The sequence below is a fragment of the Palaemon carinicauda genome, chromosome 20, assembly GCF_036898095.1.
Source record: "Palaemon carinicauda isolate YSFRI2023 chromosome 20, ASM3689809v2, whole genome shotgun sequence".
NCBI classification, from domain to species: domain Eukaryota; kingdom Metazoa; phylum Arthropoda; class Malacostraca; order Decapoda; family Palaemonidae; genus Palaemon; species Palaemon carinicauda.
The window spans coordinates 24,434,398-24,449,278 of NC_090744.1; the positions used below are offsets into that span (position 1 = coordinate 24,434,398).

The window sequence follows — 14,881 nt, forward strand, 5'->3', positions numbered from 1 at the left end:
TATTATACACTACAGTATTCTAATTGAAAACTACATCTGGAAAATGGTAGCATGTATATTTGATAACTGCAACCTAACTGCAATAATTTTCTGAATCCTCTTCAAATGTGTTTTAATTTATTGTTATCAGATTAATCCCTTAATAAAACTGTCTTATATCAAGGATGATAAATTTTGGAGAAATTAAAATAACAACTGATAGGAATCTTGATTTTGAATTACAGCTCGACTGCTTATTGGCACTTCCATTTCTATGATAGACCATGAGAATAGATGCAATAATTTTTAGCATTTACATCAGGTCCCTATTATTTGTACAGTAAAAAAAATTTTTGCAAAAGAACTTTGACTTCTATAATACTTATCAATTCCCTGAAAATTACATTGATCTCAACACAAACCACCATTTTAAAATACTTTAAACTGCAGTAAACTATTATAGAATAGAAGGTTTGAATTTTGAAAAATTAAAATAAGTAAAAAATTGTCTTACAATATAGATATACAAATAAAATTATATAGAACTGACCTACTAGATAACTATATGATTTTATTGCAAAGGATGTTTTACTAACCTCAGATTCCCAATAGTAACCTCAGCAGAAGGTTGAATAGCATATGGTTTTTCAGGTGTTGGCTCCGGTGGTCTTAGGTTAATGGTGACATATGCATTAACATGATGAACACTACTGAAGAGGTTGACTTTTATGCTGAGGGGAAATAAACAGGAAATATTTCTATAAAAATGTCTGAAAATTTTTATCTACAGTGTTTCTAAAATGTTATACAAGAATCTACACATACGAGGTATGTTTCATAAGTAATGAGAAAATGTTAGGAGAGGCATTAAACACGATCTGATCAAAATGCTACTCAATGGTGAAGTACACATACATGTAGTCGATAGAATGTCTAATTGGCAACTTGTTATCTTTGTAAGTTTGAGTGCAGCGGTGTACGTGGTGGAACCTGTCTGATCTGGTTTGCCGATCTGTAAACACTTGACAAGATACAGGTAAACATGGAGCAATGTTATGCCATCAAATTTTGTGTTAAACTCAAGAAAACCAAACAAGAAGCTTATGGAATGTTAAAGGTGCCTATGGGGATGAAATGATGAGCAATGCAAGTTTCCATTGGTGATTTAACAGGTTCAATAAGGTAGAAATAGGAATGAATGGCGAGCGATTGTGATGCAGTTCTGGTAGGCCCTGCTGCTGCCTCCGATGCCTTAGATGACCGCGGAGGTAGCAGCAGTAGGGGATTCAGCATTGTGAAGCTTCATCTGTGGTGGATAATGTGGGAGGGTGGGCTGTGACACCCTAGCAGTACCAGCTGAACTCGGTTGAGTCCCTTGTTAAGCTGGGAGGAACGTAGAGAGTAGAGCTCCCCTTTTTGTTTTTGTTTCTTTGTTGATGTCGGCTACCCCCCAAAATTGGGGGAAGTGCCATGGTATATGTATGTATGTATGTAATAAGGTAAAGTTGGGGAGGTCATAAGAGAAGGGCATGGTCATTCCTTCAACTACCAGGGGCTCATTCACATTGAATGGACTCCTCAAGGTCAAACAGTCCATAAAGAATATTATCTTGAAGTTCTGCAAAGGTTCAAGGAGAAGATGAGGAAGAACAGGCCACAGCAGTGGACCAGTGGTCAGTGTTGGTTTCACCATGACAGTGCTCCAAACCACAAGTCACTGCTGGTGACCACCTTGATGGCCAACAGGGGAATGAGAGTTGTACAACACCCACCCAACAGCCCTGATCTAGCCCCTTGTGACTTCTTCCTGTCACCACGCATGAAAGACAGTCAACACAGGAGATGAAGGAAGCATCGAAAAACTACCAGAAGTGACTGTTGAAGAACGGCTGAAGATGTCTTCCCAGATTGGAAGAGATGCATGCGAGAGGTCATTATTTTGGAGACAGTTTTGTAAGTTTAACAAAATAAATACAGTAGTGTCTATCCTGACATTTTCTCACTACATATTGAACATACCTAATACCTGGTACAGTACATTGGTTTTACTAAGTTTTCCAGTTGTAAACTACACGACATGTTTTGTTAAAAGGGAAATGAGAGACACGGAAAAATCACCATAAAACTGTTGAGAGGAAAGAAATGAAGTCTCGCCTTCCAAAGGTTACAAGAATCATAAAGATTATAGCTAGTTTTATTTACACTTATCAAAAATCTTGCTCTTTGATTGATCATAAATATAATAAAAGTTATAACAACAACAGAATAATAGAAGGAACATTACCTGTCTCTATTGAATTCGGTGAGATAGGCTGCCTGCACCAGAAACAGCTCAAGAGCTAGCTTTGTTATATCTCTATATGCAGATACAACTTTGTCTAATTCCTCCACTATCTCACAAAGTGCATGGCCATACAACGGCAAAATGGCTGCTTTGATGCGACACTGAAGTAATTGCATGGCAAGTTGACCAATTTTTTCTTTTATTTCTGTAAAATGTTATTTTCATTAGTAAAATAAATTTTTGAATATACTTACCCGATAATCATGTAGCTGTCAACTCCGTTGCCCGACAGAATTCTACGGAAGGGATACGCCAGCGATCGCTATACAAGAGGGGGGTGTACTCACAAGTGCCACCTGTGGCCAGGTACTGCAGTACTTCTTGTTGACACCACCTCAATTTTTCCTCGGTCCACTGGTTCTATGGGGAGGAAGGGTGGGTCAATTAAATCATGATTATCGGGTAAGTATATTCAAAAATTTATTTTACTAATGAAAATAACATTTTTCAATATTAATCTTACCCGATAATCATGTAGCTGATTCACACCCAGGGAGGTGGGTGAAAACCAGTGTACATGTATATCAAGAAGCTAAGTATCCCGTATTTCATATTATCAGTTATTCAAAATAACAATGAAATTATAAGTACCTGGTAAGGAAGTCGACTTGAGCCATTACTCTGCCTTAAATAAGTTCGTCTTCCTTACTGAGCGCAGCGTTCCTCTTAGGAGGCTGAACAACTCTAAGGTGCTGAAGTATCAAGGGCTGCAACCCATACTAAAGGACCTCATCACAACCTTTAACCTCGGCGCTTCTCAAGAAAGAATTGACCACCCGCCAAATCAACAAGGATGTGGAAGGCTTCTTAGCCGACCGTACAACCCATAAAAAGTATTCAAGAGAAAGGTTAAAAGGTTATGGGATTATGGGAATGTAGTGGCTGAGCCCCTGCCTACTACTGCATTCGTTGCTACGAATGGTCCCAGGGTGTAGCAGTACTCGTAAAGAGACTGGACATCTTTGAGATAGAATGATGCGAACACTGACTTGCTTCTCCAATAGGTTGCATCCATAACACTCTGCAGAGAACGGTTCTGTTTGAAGGCCACTGAAGTAGCCACAGCTCTCACTTCATGTGTCCTTACCTTCAGCAAAGCAAGGTCTTCTTCCTTCAGATGAGAATGTGCTTCCCTAATCAGAAGCCTGAATAGTAAGAAACTGAGTTCTTAGACCTTGGAAAAGAAGGCTTCTTGATAGCACACCATAAGGCTTCTGATTGTCCTCGTAAAGGTTAAGACCTTTTTAGATAGTACCTAAGAGCTCTAACTGGGCAAAGTACTCTCTCCACTTCATTCCCCACCAAGTTGGACAGGCTTGGGATCTCGAACGACTTAGGCCAAGGACGTGAAGGAAGCTCGTTTAGCAAAAACCGAGCTGCAAGGAACATGTAGCCGTTTCAGATGTGAAAACTATGATCCTGCTGAAGGCGTGGATCTCACTTACTCTTTTAGCTGTTGTCAAGCACACGAGGAAAAGAGTTTTTAATGTGAGGTCCTAAAAAGAGGCTGATTGGAGAGGTTCAAATCTTGATGACATAAGGAACCTTAGGACCACGTCTAGATTCCAGCCTGGAGTGGACAACCGACGTTCCTTTGAGGTCTCAAAAGACCTAGGGAGGTCCTGTAGATCTTTGTTGGTAGAAAGATCCAAGCCTCTGTGGCGGAAAACCGCTGCCAACATACTTCTGTAACCCTTGATCGTAGGAGCTGAAAGGGATCTTACTTTCCTTAGATGTAACAGGAAGTCAGCAATCTGGGTTACAGTGGTACTGGTTGAGGAAACTGCATTGGTCTTGTACCAGCTTCGGAAGACTTCCCCTTGAGACTGATAGACTCTGAGAGTGGATGTTCTCCTTGCTCTGGCAATCGCTCTGGCTGCCTCCTTCGAAAAGCCCCTAGCTCTTGAGAGTCTTTCGAAAGTCTGAAGGCAGTCAGACGAAGAGCGTGGAGGTTTGGGTGTACCTTCTTTACGTGAGGTTGACGTAGAAGGTTCACTCCTAGAGGAAGAGTCCTGGGAATGTCGACCAGCCATTGCAGTACCTCTATGAACCATTCTCTCGCGGGCCAGAGCGGAGCCAACCAACGTCAGCCGTGTCCCTTTGCGAGAGGAGAACTTCTGAAGTACCCTGTTGACAATCTTGAACGGCGGGAATGCATACAGGTCGAGATGGGACCAATCCAGCAGAAAAGCATCCACGTGAACTGCTGCTGGGTCTGGAATCGGAGAACAATACAACAGGAGTCTCTAGGTTATCGAGGTAGCGAACAGATCTATGGTTGGCTGACCCCACAGGGCCCAAAGTCTGCTGCAAACATTCTTGTGAAGGGTCCACTCTGTGGGGATGACCTGACCCTTCTGGCTGAGGCGATCTGCCATGACATTCATACCGCCCTGAATGAACCTCGTTACCAGCGTGAGCTTTCGATCTTTTGACCAGATGAGGAGGTCCCTTGCGATCTAGAACAACTTCCACGAAAGAGTCCCTCCCTGCTTGGAGATGTAAGCCAGGGCTGTGGAGTTGTCAGAGTCCACCTCCACCACCTTGTTAAGCTGGAGGGACTTGAAGTTTATTAAGGCCAGAAGAACCGCCAACAACTCCTTGCAATTGATGTGAAGTGTCCTTTGCTCCTGATTCCATGTTCCCGAGCATTCCTGTCCGTCCAAAGTCGCACCCCAGCCCGTGTCTGATGCGTCCGAGAGGAGACGGCGGTCGGGTTTCTGAACAGCCAAAGGTAGACTTCCTTGAGAAGAAAGCTGTTCTTACACCACGCGAGAGAAGACCTCCTCTCTTCGGAAACAGGAACTGAGACCGTCTCTAGCGTCAAGTCCTTTATCCAGTGAGCAGCTAGATGATACTGAAGGGGGCGGAGGAGGAGTCTCCCTAACACGATGAACAGGGCCAGCGATGAAAGTGTCCCTGTTAGACTCATCCACTACCTGACTGAGCATCGGTTCCTTCTCAGCATGCTCTGGATGCATTCTAGGGCTTGGAAGATCCTTGGGGCCGACGGAAAAGCCCGAAAAGCTCGACTCTGAAGATCCATACCCAGGTAGACAATGGTCTGGGATGGGACGAGCTGGGACTCCTCAAAATTGACCAGGAGGCCCAGTTCCTTGGTCAGATCCATAGTCCATCTGAGAATCTCCAGACCGCGACGACTTGTGGGAGCTCTTAAAAGCCAGTCGTCTGACGGAGCCGGACACAAGATCATGGAACTGCTGCACAGTCTGTGAACTGTCAACCATGGGGAAGCGAGGAAGTACAGTGACAACCCGAAGCTGTCTAGACTGTCTGGGTCGTACAGACAACTCCTTAACGGGTTGCTGAGGTTGCCGCACTGCGTCACAACAAGTCACTTCTGCTGGTTGTTGAACGTCTTCCCAGTGACACACTGACTCCATAAACAAAAAATCCTCTAACAAGGACTAAGCTTGGACTGCATGTCTTGCAACACAGCTCAAGGTCTATGGGAGCAGGTGTGGTAACAGACGGGGTTAGCGACTGAAGTGGAACCATTACCTTCCCTGGAAGCATGTTATGCTTAAATAAAAGTCCATAGGAGGCTACGCAGCTAAAGGCTCCTCTCCAAATGACAGAGTCCTCAAGGGAATATCAGAAGGAGGGAGAAAAGCACTTTCTCATCTACAGGGACCATATCCGAGAAAAGCTAAGTTCTCTCAGTGAGGGTTTCACTGGTGCAAAAGCAGCAGACTAGAAGGCAACGTTATGAAACTGCTTGACAGTCTAGTGAGTTGGCAACAACCAAAGATGTGTGACTGAGAAGCATGCGGTAAGGTATGCAGAGCATGCTGTAAGGTAAGCAGAGCATGTTGCATGGCGTGTAACATTTCTCAGAAATTCCATGACCAGTGCTAGATTGAGTAATATCGCATTACTGTCCATTGAAAGTGCACGTGCCGAGGGAATTGATTTAGACTGTTTTGTTGATGAATTTGATAGCCGGCATGATAATCGTAGAATTAAGCTGCACTAAATATACGTACTATAATCTACTTCACCTCAGGAAAGGGAAACTTGCCCTGTTGGCAACACTGCATTACTTCATGCATGCTTGCATGGGGTTTTAATATCAACATAATATTTACATTACATTCATAACTCATGATTCATTTTTGTTTTGAAGATATTTTTGCGATTTTGTTAAAAATATATTGCAAGGAATACATATATATATTTTTTTTTTTTTTTTTTAAGTAATACGAATAACCTCCATTATCATAATGTTTGTGTAGGCATACATGTATATGTTTTACAAATGCAAGTTATGAAAGTAATGAGGTGTTATTATTGTCATTTGTTATTTCAAAGTTGAATGGGAAGAGGCTCAAGCTGAGGAGAAAGTGGCAGATGCATGCGTTGAGGTGGCTGACTCATAGCATGAGGTTCCTGCCTCAAGAGTTGCGCTTGCCTCAAGGGTTGAGGTGGCTGCGCAGAGAGAGGCTCTTGACTCACGAGTTGAGGTTCTTGAGGTGTGAGCTGCGAGAGTTGAGGTGGCGGCTGCGCAGAACGCGGCTCCTGTCTCACGAGTTGAGGTTCTTGAGGTGCTTGCCTCGAGAGTTGAGGTTGCAGCTGCGAGAGCTGAGGTGGCTGCCTCAAGGATGGTAGAGGTTGTCGTACCTCAAGAGGTTGCTGCCTCGAGGATGGTCTTACTGCAAGAAACTCTTGTCTCAAGGGAAGAGGAGGTTGTAAGGCATAAGGCTCCTGCCCCCATTGTTGAGGAGGTTGCTGCGTGGTAAGAGGCTCCAGCCTCAAGGAAAGTGGAGGTTGCTGCACAACGCTGGTATCTGGCAACTCCCAACGCGGCAGCTCACGCATGGAGGTAGCTAGAGGAACCTCAACCTCATACGTCTGGCAGATTGTACTGCGCAGAGGGGGAGGAGCGTTCGCAGGAGGAGGTGTATTAACCTTCTCTGCCTGAAACTCCTGCATCAACACCGCAAGCTGAGACTGCATTGTCTGCAGTATAGACCACTAGAGTTTAAGAAAGACAACAACAAACGGAGCTACTGTCCGTTGAGACTGAGGGTCTAAAACAGCTGGTGCGGCAACAGGCGGAGCTACTGCCTGTTGCGATACCACCTTGCCTCTCTGGGAGGTGTGCAGTTGTCGTACTGCAGCAAGTCCGAACTGACCCAGGGCTAATGGCTACACCTAGGAGTTGGACTTGTGCGGAAGGGACCGACTTGCACTTAAAAGCTGCAAGATTTGGTCCATGGTTTCTGCGAGAAACCTCTTCCGCAGACGAGGAATAAAAGGGCTCTCTCGTCTTTGTGTGGGTGGGGTGATCACGTCGGCAACGTGTGTAGATACACCCGAAACCACGGAGGGAAAAACGTCTGTTCGTCAATCAAGGCCTGCTGAACCCATAAGTCCTTCGACATTACTTCTCCCCTGGGCTTGGGAGCTTGTAAGAGGTCCCAGACTAGGCGAACAACTGGCACGAACAGACGAACCCTCGAACGCAACACTGTAACACTTTGCGCTTATCACTTATCACTTTTGATTTTCTGTTTGCACTTATTTCACTGAACTCGAAACTTTAAGTGGTTTGTACCTGAAACACGCAATTCTATCCTTCCTTAAAAGTTAGTAATTGCGAAAACAGAATTACAATGTAACAGAAAAATCTAATGAAAGATAAATAATTCAGTGGCTGGAAAGAGACTAAACACTAGATCAAATAAACTACGTTTAAAATCTCTCACCGCATAAAGCTTGAGAACAAGAATAAAACTCTAGAAACGTTTACCTTCTTCCCCTAAAGAGACTAGGGAGAAGAGCAAAAACGATAACAACGTTACTCGCTTGAACGAAACGTTTATCCTCCTCTCTCTCCCTCCGTCTCTATCTCTCTCTCTCTCTCTCTCTTGACTTAGAACCTGAGAGAAGAGCCCAATCATATATATCGTTAAAACATATTATTGTTAAAGGAAAAAAAAAAACTGAAAGATTTCCCAAATAAAAAGTTCCTTTATTAGAATTAAAACCATTAAGCTAAGAAAGAATGAACAAAACGCTAGAAACGGTTTACTCTTACTGCAACGTGACACCGTGAAAATTCTCTCTCTATCGTAACGATAGAGCGCAAGTTGAACGTTCTGAACGTCAACAACTGCAGAGACAAAACAAAACGTTAGTTCAACTTTGAAAACAGTACGAGACTATCAAAGAAATTCTTTCAAAAACATTAAAATAGCATAATATGTTAACAGGTAAAACCGAAATGACGGGCTCAATGTTAATTAACTTCGGTACCAAGAAAAGACCGCCTACTATTAGGAAAGGTCGAATATAAACAAATATAAAAATTAATTTTAATAAGTTTATAATAAAAGGAAGTTAATCGAAGAGGCCTATAAAAGGCGGAGAGATATAAAATAAATCTATAACTTTTGTTAAGCAAAATTAAGAAAGAGAGTCTATACTCTCTTAGACACCAACACTTCCGTCTAAGGGAAGGGTCGGCCATTTAAAAGTGAAAGAGAGTTCATACTCTCTTCGTCACCATAATTAATCAAATTAATTCCAAAAGCTAGCTAAGCTAATGATAAAACTTCCTGAATAGCAAAAGCTAAACTCTAGAGCAAATACATCACCAAATCGTGAGCAAAAAACTCCAGAATCAACAGCGTATCCATGTAGGTCTAGCCGGAGGCACGACAGAGGAAAAATTGAGGTGGTGTCAACAAGAAGTACTGCAGTACCTGGCCACAGGTGGCGCTTGTGAGTACACCCCCCTCTTGTATAGCGATCGCTGGCGTATCCCTTCCGTAGAATTCTGTCGGGCAACGGAGTTGACAGCTACATGATTATCGGGTAAGATTAATATTGAAAAAAGCAGTTTACATATGACATTACTGAAACATACAAACAGTTATACATGCATATCTATAATCAACACTAATATTTCTATTAATACTTGAACCAGGTTAGTTTTTTTTTTTTTTAAGACTGCTTTAAAGCAACTGCAGTTAAAAGACCTTTACATTTAAAGACTTTCACTAATTTTGGTGAAAACCTTAGGGTGTACCATAGTATTCCAGCTTCATGTTTTAAGTTTCTCTGTTACTGTGTTATGATTACAGTATTTAGAGATAATTTTGTAAATTTTAGTTTTTAATTATCTACACATATTCCAATAAATTGAGAGAATTTCAATTTCTAGTTGTTTTTTATATATTGGAAGTATAGTAGTTTACTAGTCAAGAAAATTGTCTCCTATTTTGTTTAAGAATTATTTTTTGGTGGAAGGAAAATTAGTTGTAGCAAAAGAGTGGGGGAATACAGTAGGTAGATGTAAAAGGGAGCTAGTGAGGGTTGAAGAGCTAATAAAACCAGGGGTAAAAAGTAAATATCAAGAAAAGTTAAAAATGGCATATAACGAAGTGAAAGTAAGAGAAGAAAAACTGGTAATTCAGAGGAGGAGTGGAAGTTAGTAAAAGAAAATTTTGTTGGGATTGCAAGTGATGTGTGTGGCAAGAAGTTTGTTGGAGGCAGCATGAGGAAGGGCAGTGAATGGTGGAATGCAGGAGTGAAGGTAAAAGTGGAAGAGAAAAAGAGGGGTTTTGAAGAATGGCTGCAGAGTAATAAGGTAGAGAAGTATGAAAGATATAGAGAAAAATGTGGAAGTAAAGTGCAAGGTAAGTGAGGCAAAGAGGGCAGCTGACCTGAGGTGGGGTCAGGGTTTGGTTCAAGAATTGAAGAGACAGTGAAAGATGGAAATGGAAGGTTGTTAAAAGGAGAGGAGGCAAGAAAAAGGTGGGCGGAGTATTTTGAAAGTTTACTGAATGTTGAGGATAATAGGGAGGCAGATATAACTGCTGTTGCAGGTGTTGAGGTGCCAGTGATGGGAGATGAGAATGAGAGAGAGATTACAAGAGAGGAAGTGAGGAGAGCACTAGATGAAACGAGAGTAGGAAAAGCATCTGGTATGGATGGTGTGAAAGCTGAGATGTTGAAGGAAGGGGGTGTGACTGTACTTGAATGGTTGGTGAGATTGTTTAATATGTGTTTTGTGTTGTCAATGGTACCAGTAGATTGGGTTTATGCGTGTATTGTACCACTATACAAGGGTAAGGGAGATGTGCATGAGTGTTGTAATTCAAGGGATACAGTATTAGTTTGTTGAGTATAGTTGGAAAAGTGTATGGTAGAGTAATGGTTAATGGGATTAAGGATAAAACAGAGAAGGCAATCTTAGAAGTACAGGGTGGTTTTAGAAGAGGTAGGGGTTGTATGAATCAGATTTTTACAGTTAGGCAGATATGCAAGAAATATTTAGCAAAAGGTAAGGATGTTTATGTCGTGTTTATGGATCTGGAGAAAGTGTATGATAGAGTTGATAGGGAAGCAATGTGGAATGTGATGAGTTTATATGGAGTTGGTGGAAGGTTGTTGCAAGCAGTGTAAAGTTTCTACAAAAGTAGTAAAGCATGTGTTAGGATAGGAAATGAAGTGAGCGATTGGTTTCCGGTAAGAGTGGAATTGAGACAGGGATGTGTGATGTCACTGTGGTTGTTTAACTTGTATGTTGATGGAGTGGTGAGAGAGGTGAATGATCGAGTGCTTGGACGAGGATTGAAACTGGTAGACGAGAATGACCATGAATGGGAGGTAAATCAATTGTTGTTGTTTGCGGATGATACTGTACTGGTTGCAGACACGGAAGAGAAGCTTGGCCGATTAGTGACAGAATTTAGAAGGGTGTGTGAGAGAAGGAAGTTGAGAGTTAATGTGGGTAAGAGTAAGGTTATGAGATGTACGAGAAGGGAAGGTGGTGCGAGGTTGAATGTCATGTTGAATGGACAGTTACTTGAGGAAGTGGATCAGTTTAAGAACTTGGGGTCTGTTGTTGCAGCAAATGGTGGAGTGGAAGCAGATGTACGTCAGAGAGTGAATGAAGGATGCAAATTGTTGGGGGCAGTTAAGGGAGTAGTAAAAAATAGAGGGTTGGGCATGAATGTAAAGAGAGTTCTGTATGAGAAAGTGATTGTACCAACAGTGATGTATGGATCAGAGTTGTGGGGAATGAAAGTGACGGAGAGACAGAAATTGAATGTGTTTGAGATGAAGTGTGTAAGGAGTATGGCTGGTGTATCTCGATTAGATAGGGTTAGGAACGAAGTAGTGAGGGTGAGAACGGGTGTAAGAAATGAGTTAGCAGCTAGAGTGGATATGAATGTGTTGAGGTGGTTTGGCCATGTTGAGAGAGTGGAAAATGGCTGTCTGCTAAAGAAGGTGATGAATGCAAGACATGATGGGAGAAGTACAAGAGGAAGGCCAAGGTTTGGGTGGATGGATGGAGTGAAGGAAGCTCTGGGTGATAGGAGGATAGATGTGAGAGGCAAGAGAGCGTGCTAGAAATAGGAATGAATGGCGAGCGATTACGACGCAGTTCCAGTAGGCCCTGCTGCTTCCTCCAGTGCCTTGGATGACCGCAGAGGTAGCAGCAGTAGGGGATTCAGCATTATGAAGCTTTATCTGTGGTGGGTAATATGGGAGGGTGGGCTGTGCCACCATAGCAGTACCAGGCGAACTCGGTTGAATTCCTTGTCAGGCTGGGAGGAACATAGAGAGGAGATGTCCCCCTTTTTTGTTTCATTTGTTTGATGTCGGTTACCCCCAAAAATTGGGGGAAGTGCCTTGGTATATGTATATATGATGTATAGCTACAGTAACAGTAATGAAAATGGTAAAATTTTATTTTCATTAGTAAAATAAATTTTTGAATATACTTACCCGGTGATCATGTAGCTGCAGCTCTGCTGCCCGACAGAAAAAACCTACGGGCGGAATACGCCAGCGATCGCTATACAGGTGGGGGTGTACATCAACAGCGCCATCTGTCGAGTAGGTACTCAAGTACTTCTTGTCAACACAGAACCAATTTTCTCCTCGGTCCACTGGGTCTCTATTGGGGAGGAAGGGTGGGTCCTTTAATTCATGATCACCGGGTAAGTATATTCAAAAATTTATTTTACTAATGAAAATAACATTTTTCAATATTAATCTTACCCGTTGATCATGTAGCTGATTCACACCCAGGGGGGTGGGTGGAGACCAGCATACATGTTAACATTAGAAGCTAAGTATTCCGTATTTCATTTTAGCAGTTAATCAAAATAACAAACATAAAATTAATAAGTACCTGGTAAGGAAGTCGACTTGAACAATTACTCTGCCTTTTTAAGTACGTCTTCCTTACTGAGCCTCGCGATCCTCTTAGGATGCTGAGCGACTCCTAGGTGCTGAAGTATGAAGGGCTGCAACCCATACTAAAGGACCTCATCACAACCTCTAATCTAGGCGCTTCTCAAGAAAAGAATTTGACCACACGCCAAATCAACCAGGATGCGAAAGGCTTCTTAGCCTTCCGTACAACCCAAAAACAACAATAAAAACATTTCAAGAGAAAGATTAAACAAAGGTTATGGGATTATGGGAATGTAGTGGTTGAGCCCTCACCTACTACTGCACTCGCTGCTACGAATGGTCCCAGGGTGTAGCAGTTCTCGTAAAGAGACTGGACATCTTTAAGGTAAAATGATGCGAACACTGACTTGCTTCTCCAATAGGTTGCATCCATTACACTCTGCAGAGATCTGTTTTGTTTGAAGGCCACTGAAGTTGCGACAGCTCTAACTTCATGTGTCCTTACCTTCAGCAAAGCATGGTCTTCCTCATTCAGAAGAGAATGAGCTTCTCTAATCATAAGTCTGATGTAATAAGACACTGCGTTCTTCGACATCGGTAAAGAAGGTTTCTTAATAGAGCACCATAAAGCTTCTGATTGTCCTCGTAAATGCTTCGTACGTCTTAAATAGTACTTAAGAGCTCTTACTGGGCATAGGACTCTCTCTTGTTCGTTTCCCACCAAACTGGACAGACTTGGAATCTCGAACGATTTGGGCCAAGGACGAGAAGGGAGTTCGTTTTTGGCTAAAAAACCAAGCTGTAAGGAACATGTAGCCGTTTCAGATGTAAATCCTATGTTCCTGCTGAAGGCGTGTATCTCACTGACTCTTTTAGCTGTTGCTAAGCAGACGAGGAAAAGAGTCTTCAAAGTGAGATCTTTAAAAGAGGCTGATTGAAGCGGTTCGAACCTTGCTGACATCAGGAACCTTAAAACCACGTCTAAGTTCCAACCTGGTGTGGCCAACCGACGCTCCTTCGAGGTCTCAAAAGACTTAAGGAGGTCCTGTAGATCTTTGTTGTTGGAAAGATCTAAGCCTCTGTGGCGGAAGACTGCTGCCAACATGCTTCTGTAACCTTTGATCGTAGGAGCTGAAAGGGATCTTACCTTCCTTAGGTGTAAAAGGAAGTCAGCTATCTGAGTTACAGAGGTACTGGTTGAGGATACTGAATTCGCCTTGCACCAGCTTCGGAAGACTTCCCATTTTGACTGGTAGACCTTGAGAGTGGATGTCCTCCTTGCTCTGGCAATCGCTCTGGCTGCCTCCTTCGAAAAGCCTCTAGCTCTTGAGAGTCTTTCGATAGTCTGAAGGCAGTCAGACGAAGAGCGTGAAGGCTTGGGTGTACCTTCTTTACATGCGGCTGACGCAGAAGGTCCACTCTTAGAGGAAGAGTCCTGGGAACGTCTACTAGCCATTGCAGTACCTCGGTGAACCATTCTCTCGCGGGCCAGAGGGGAGCAACCAACGTCAACCTTGTCCCTTCGTGAGAGGCGAACTTCTGCAGTACCTTGTTGACAATCTTGAACTGGGGGAACGCATAAAGGTCTAGATGGGACCAATCCAGAAGAAAGGCATCTATGTGAACTGCTGCTGGGTCCGGAATCGGTGAGCAATAATTTGGGAGCCTCTTGGTCATCGAGGTAGCGAACAGATCTATGGTGGGCTGACCCCACAAGGCCCATAGTCTGTTGCAAACATTCTTGTGAAGGGTCCATTCTGTTGGGATGATCTGACCCTTCCGGCTGAGGCGGTCTGCCATGACATTCATGTCGCCTTGAATGAACCTCGTTACTAGAGATATGTTTCGATCTCTTGACCAGGTGAGGAGGTCCCTTGCGATCTCGAACAACGTCATCGAATGAGTCCCTCCTTGCTTGGAGATGTACGCCAAGGCTGTGGTGTTGTCGGAGTTCACCTCCACCACCTTGCCTAGAAGGAGGGACTTGAAGCTTCTCAAGGCCAGATGAACTGCCAGTAGCTCCTTGCAGTTGATGTGCAGTGCTCTTTGATCCGAATTCCACGTGCCCGAGCATTCCCGACCGTCCAGTGTCGCACCCCAGCCCGTGTCCGATGCGTCCGAGAAGAGAAGGTGGTCGGGGGTCTGAACAGCCAGTGGCAGACCTTCCCTGAGAAGAATGTTGTTCTTCCACCAAGTCAGTGCAGACTTCATCTTCTCGGAGATAGGAACTGAGACCGCTTCTAGCGTCATGTCCTTTCTCCAGTGAGCAGCTAGGTGATACTGAAGGGGTCGGAGGTGGAGTCTCCCTAACGCGATGAACTGGTCCAGTGATGAAAGCGTCCCTATCAGACTCATCCACTGTCTGACTGAACATCGGTTCTT

General features: G+C 43.4%; 1 protein-coding gene across 1 annotated transcript in view; it reads right to left on the minus strand.

The window, feature by feature from the left end:
- LOC137660215 (uncharacterized) overlaps window positions 1–14,881 on the minus strand; it is an 81,890-nt gene that overhangs the window by 3,756 nt on the left and 63,253 nt on the right. The window contains exons 11-12 of the mRNA XM_068394930.1: window positions 2,264–2,468; window positions 576–710 (exon numbers count right to left, since the gene is read on the minus strand). Of these exons, the coding sequence (XP_068251031.1) occupies window positions 576–710; window positions 2,264–2,468 (340 nt within the window). The remainder of the gene's footprint in view (window positions 1–575; window positions 711–2,263; window positions 2,469–14,881) is intronic.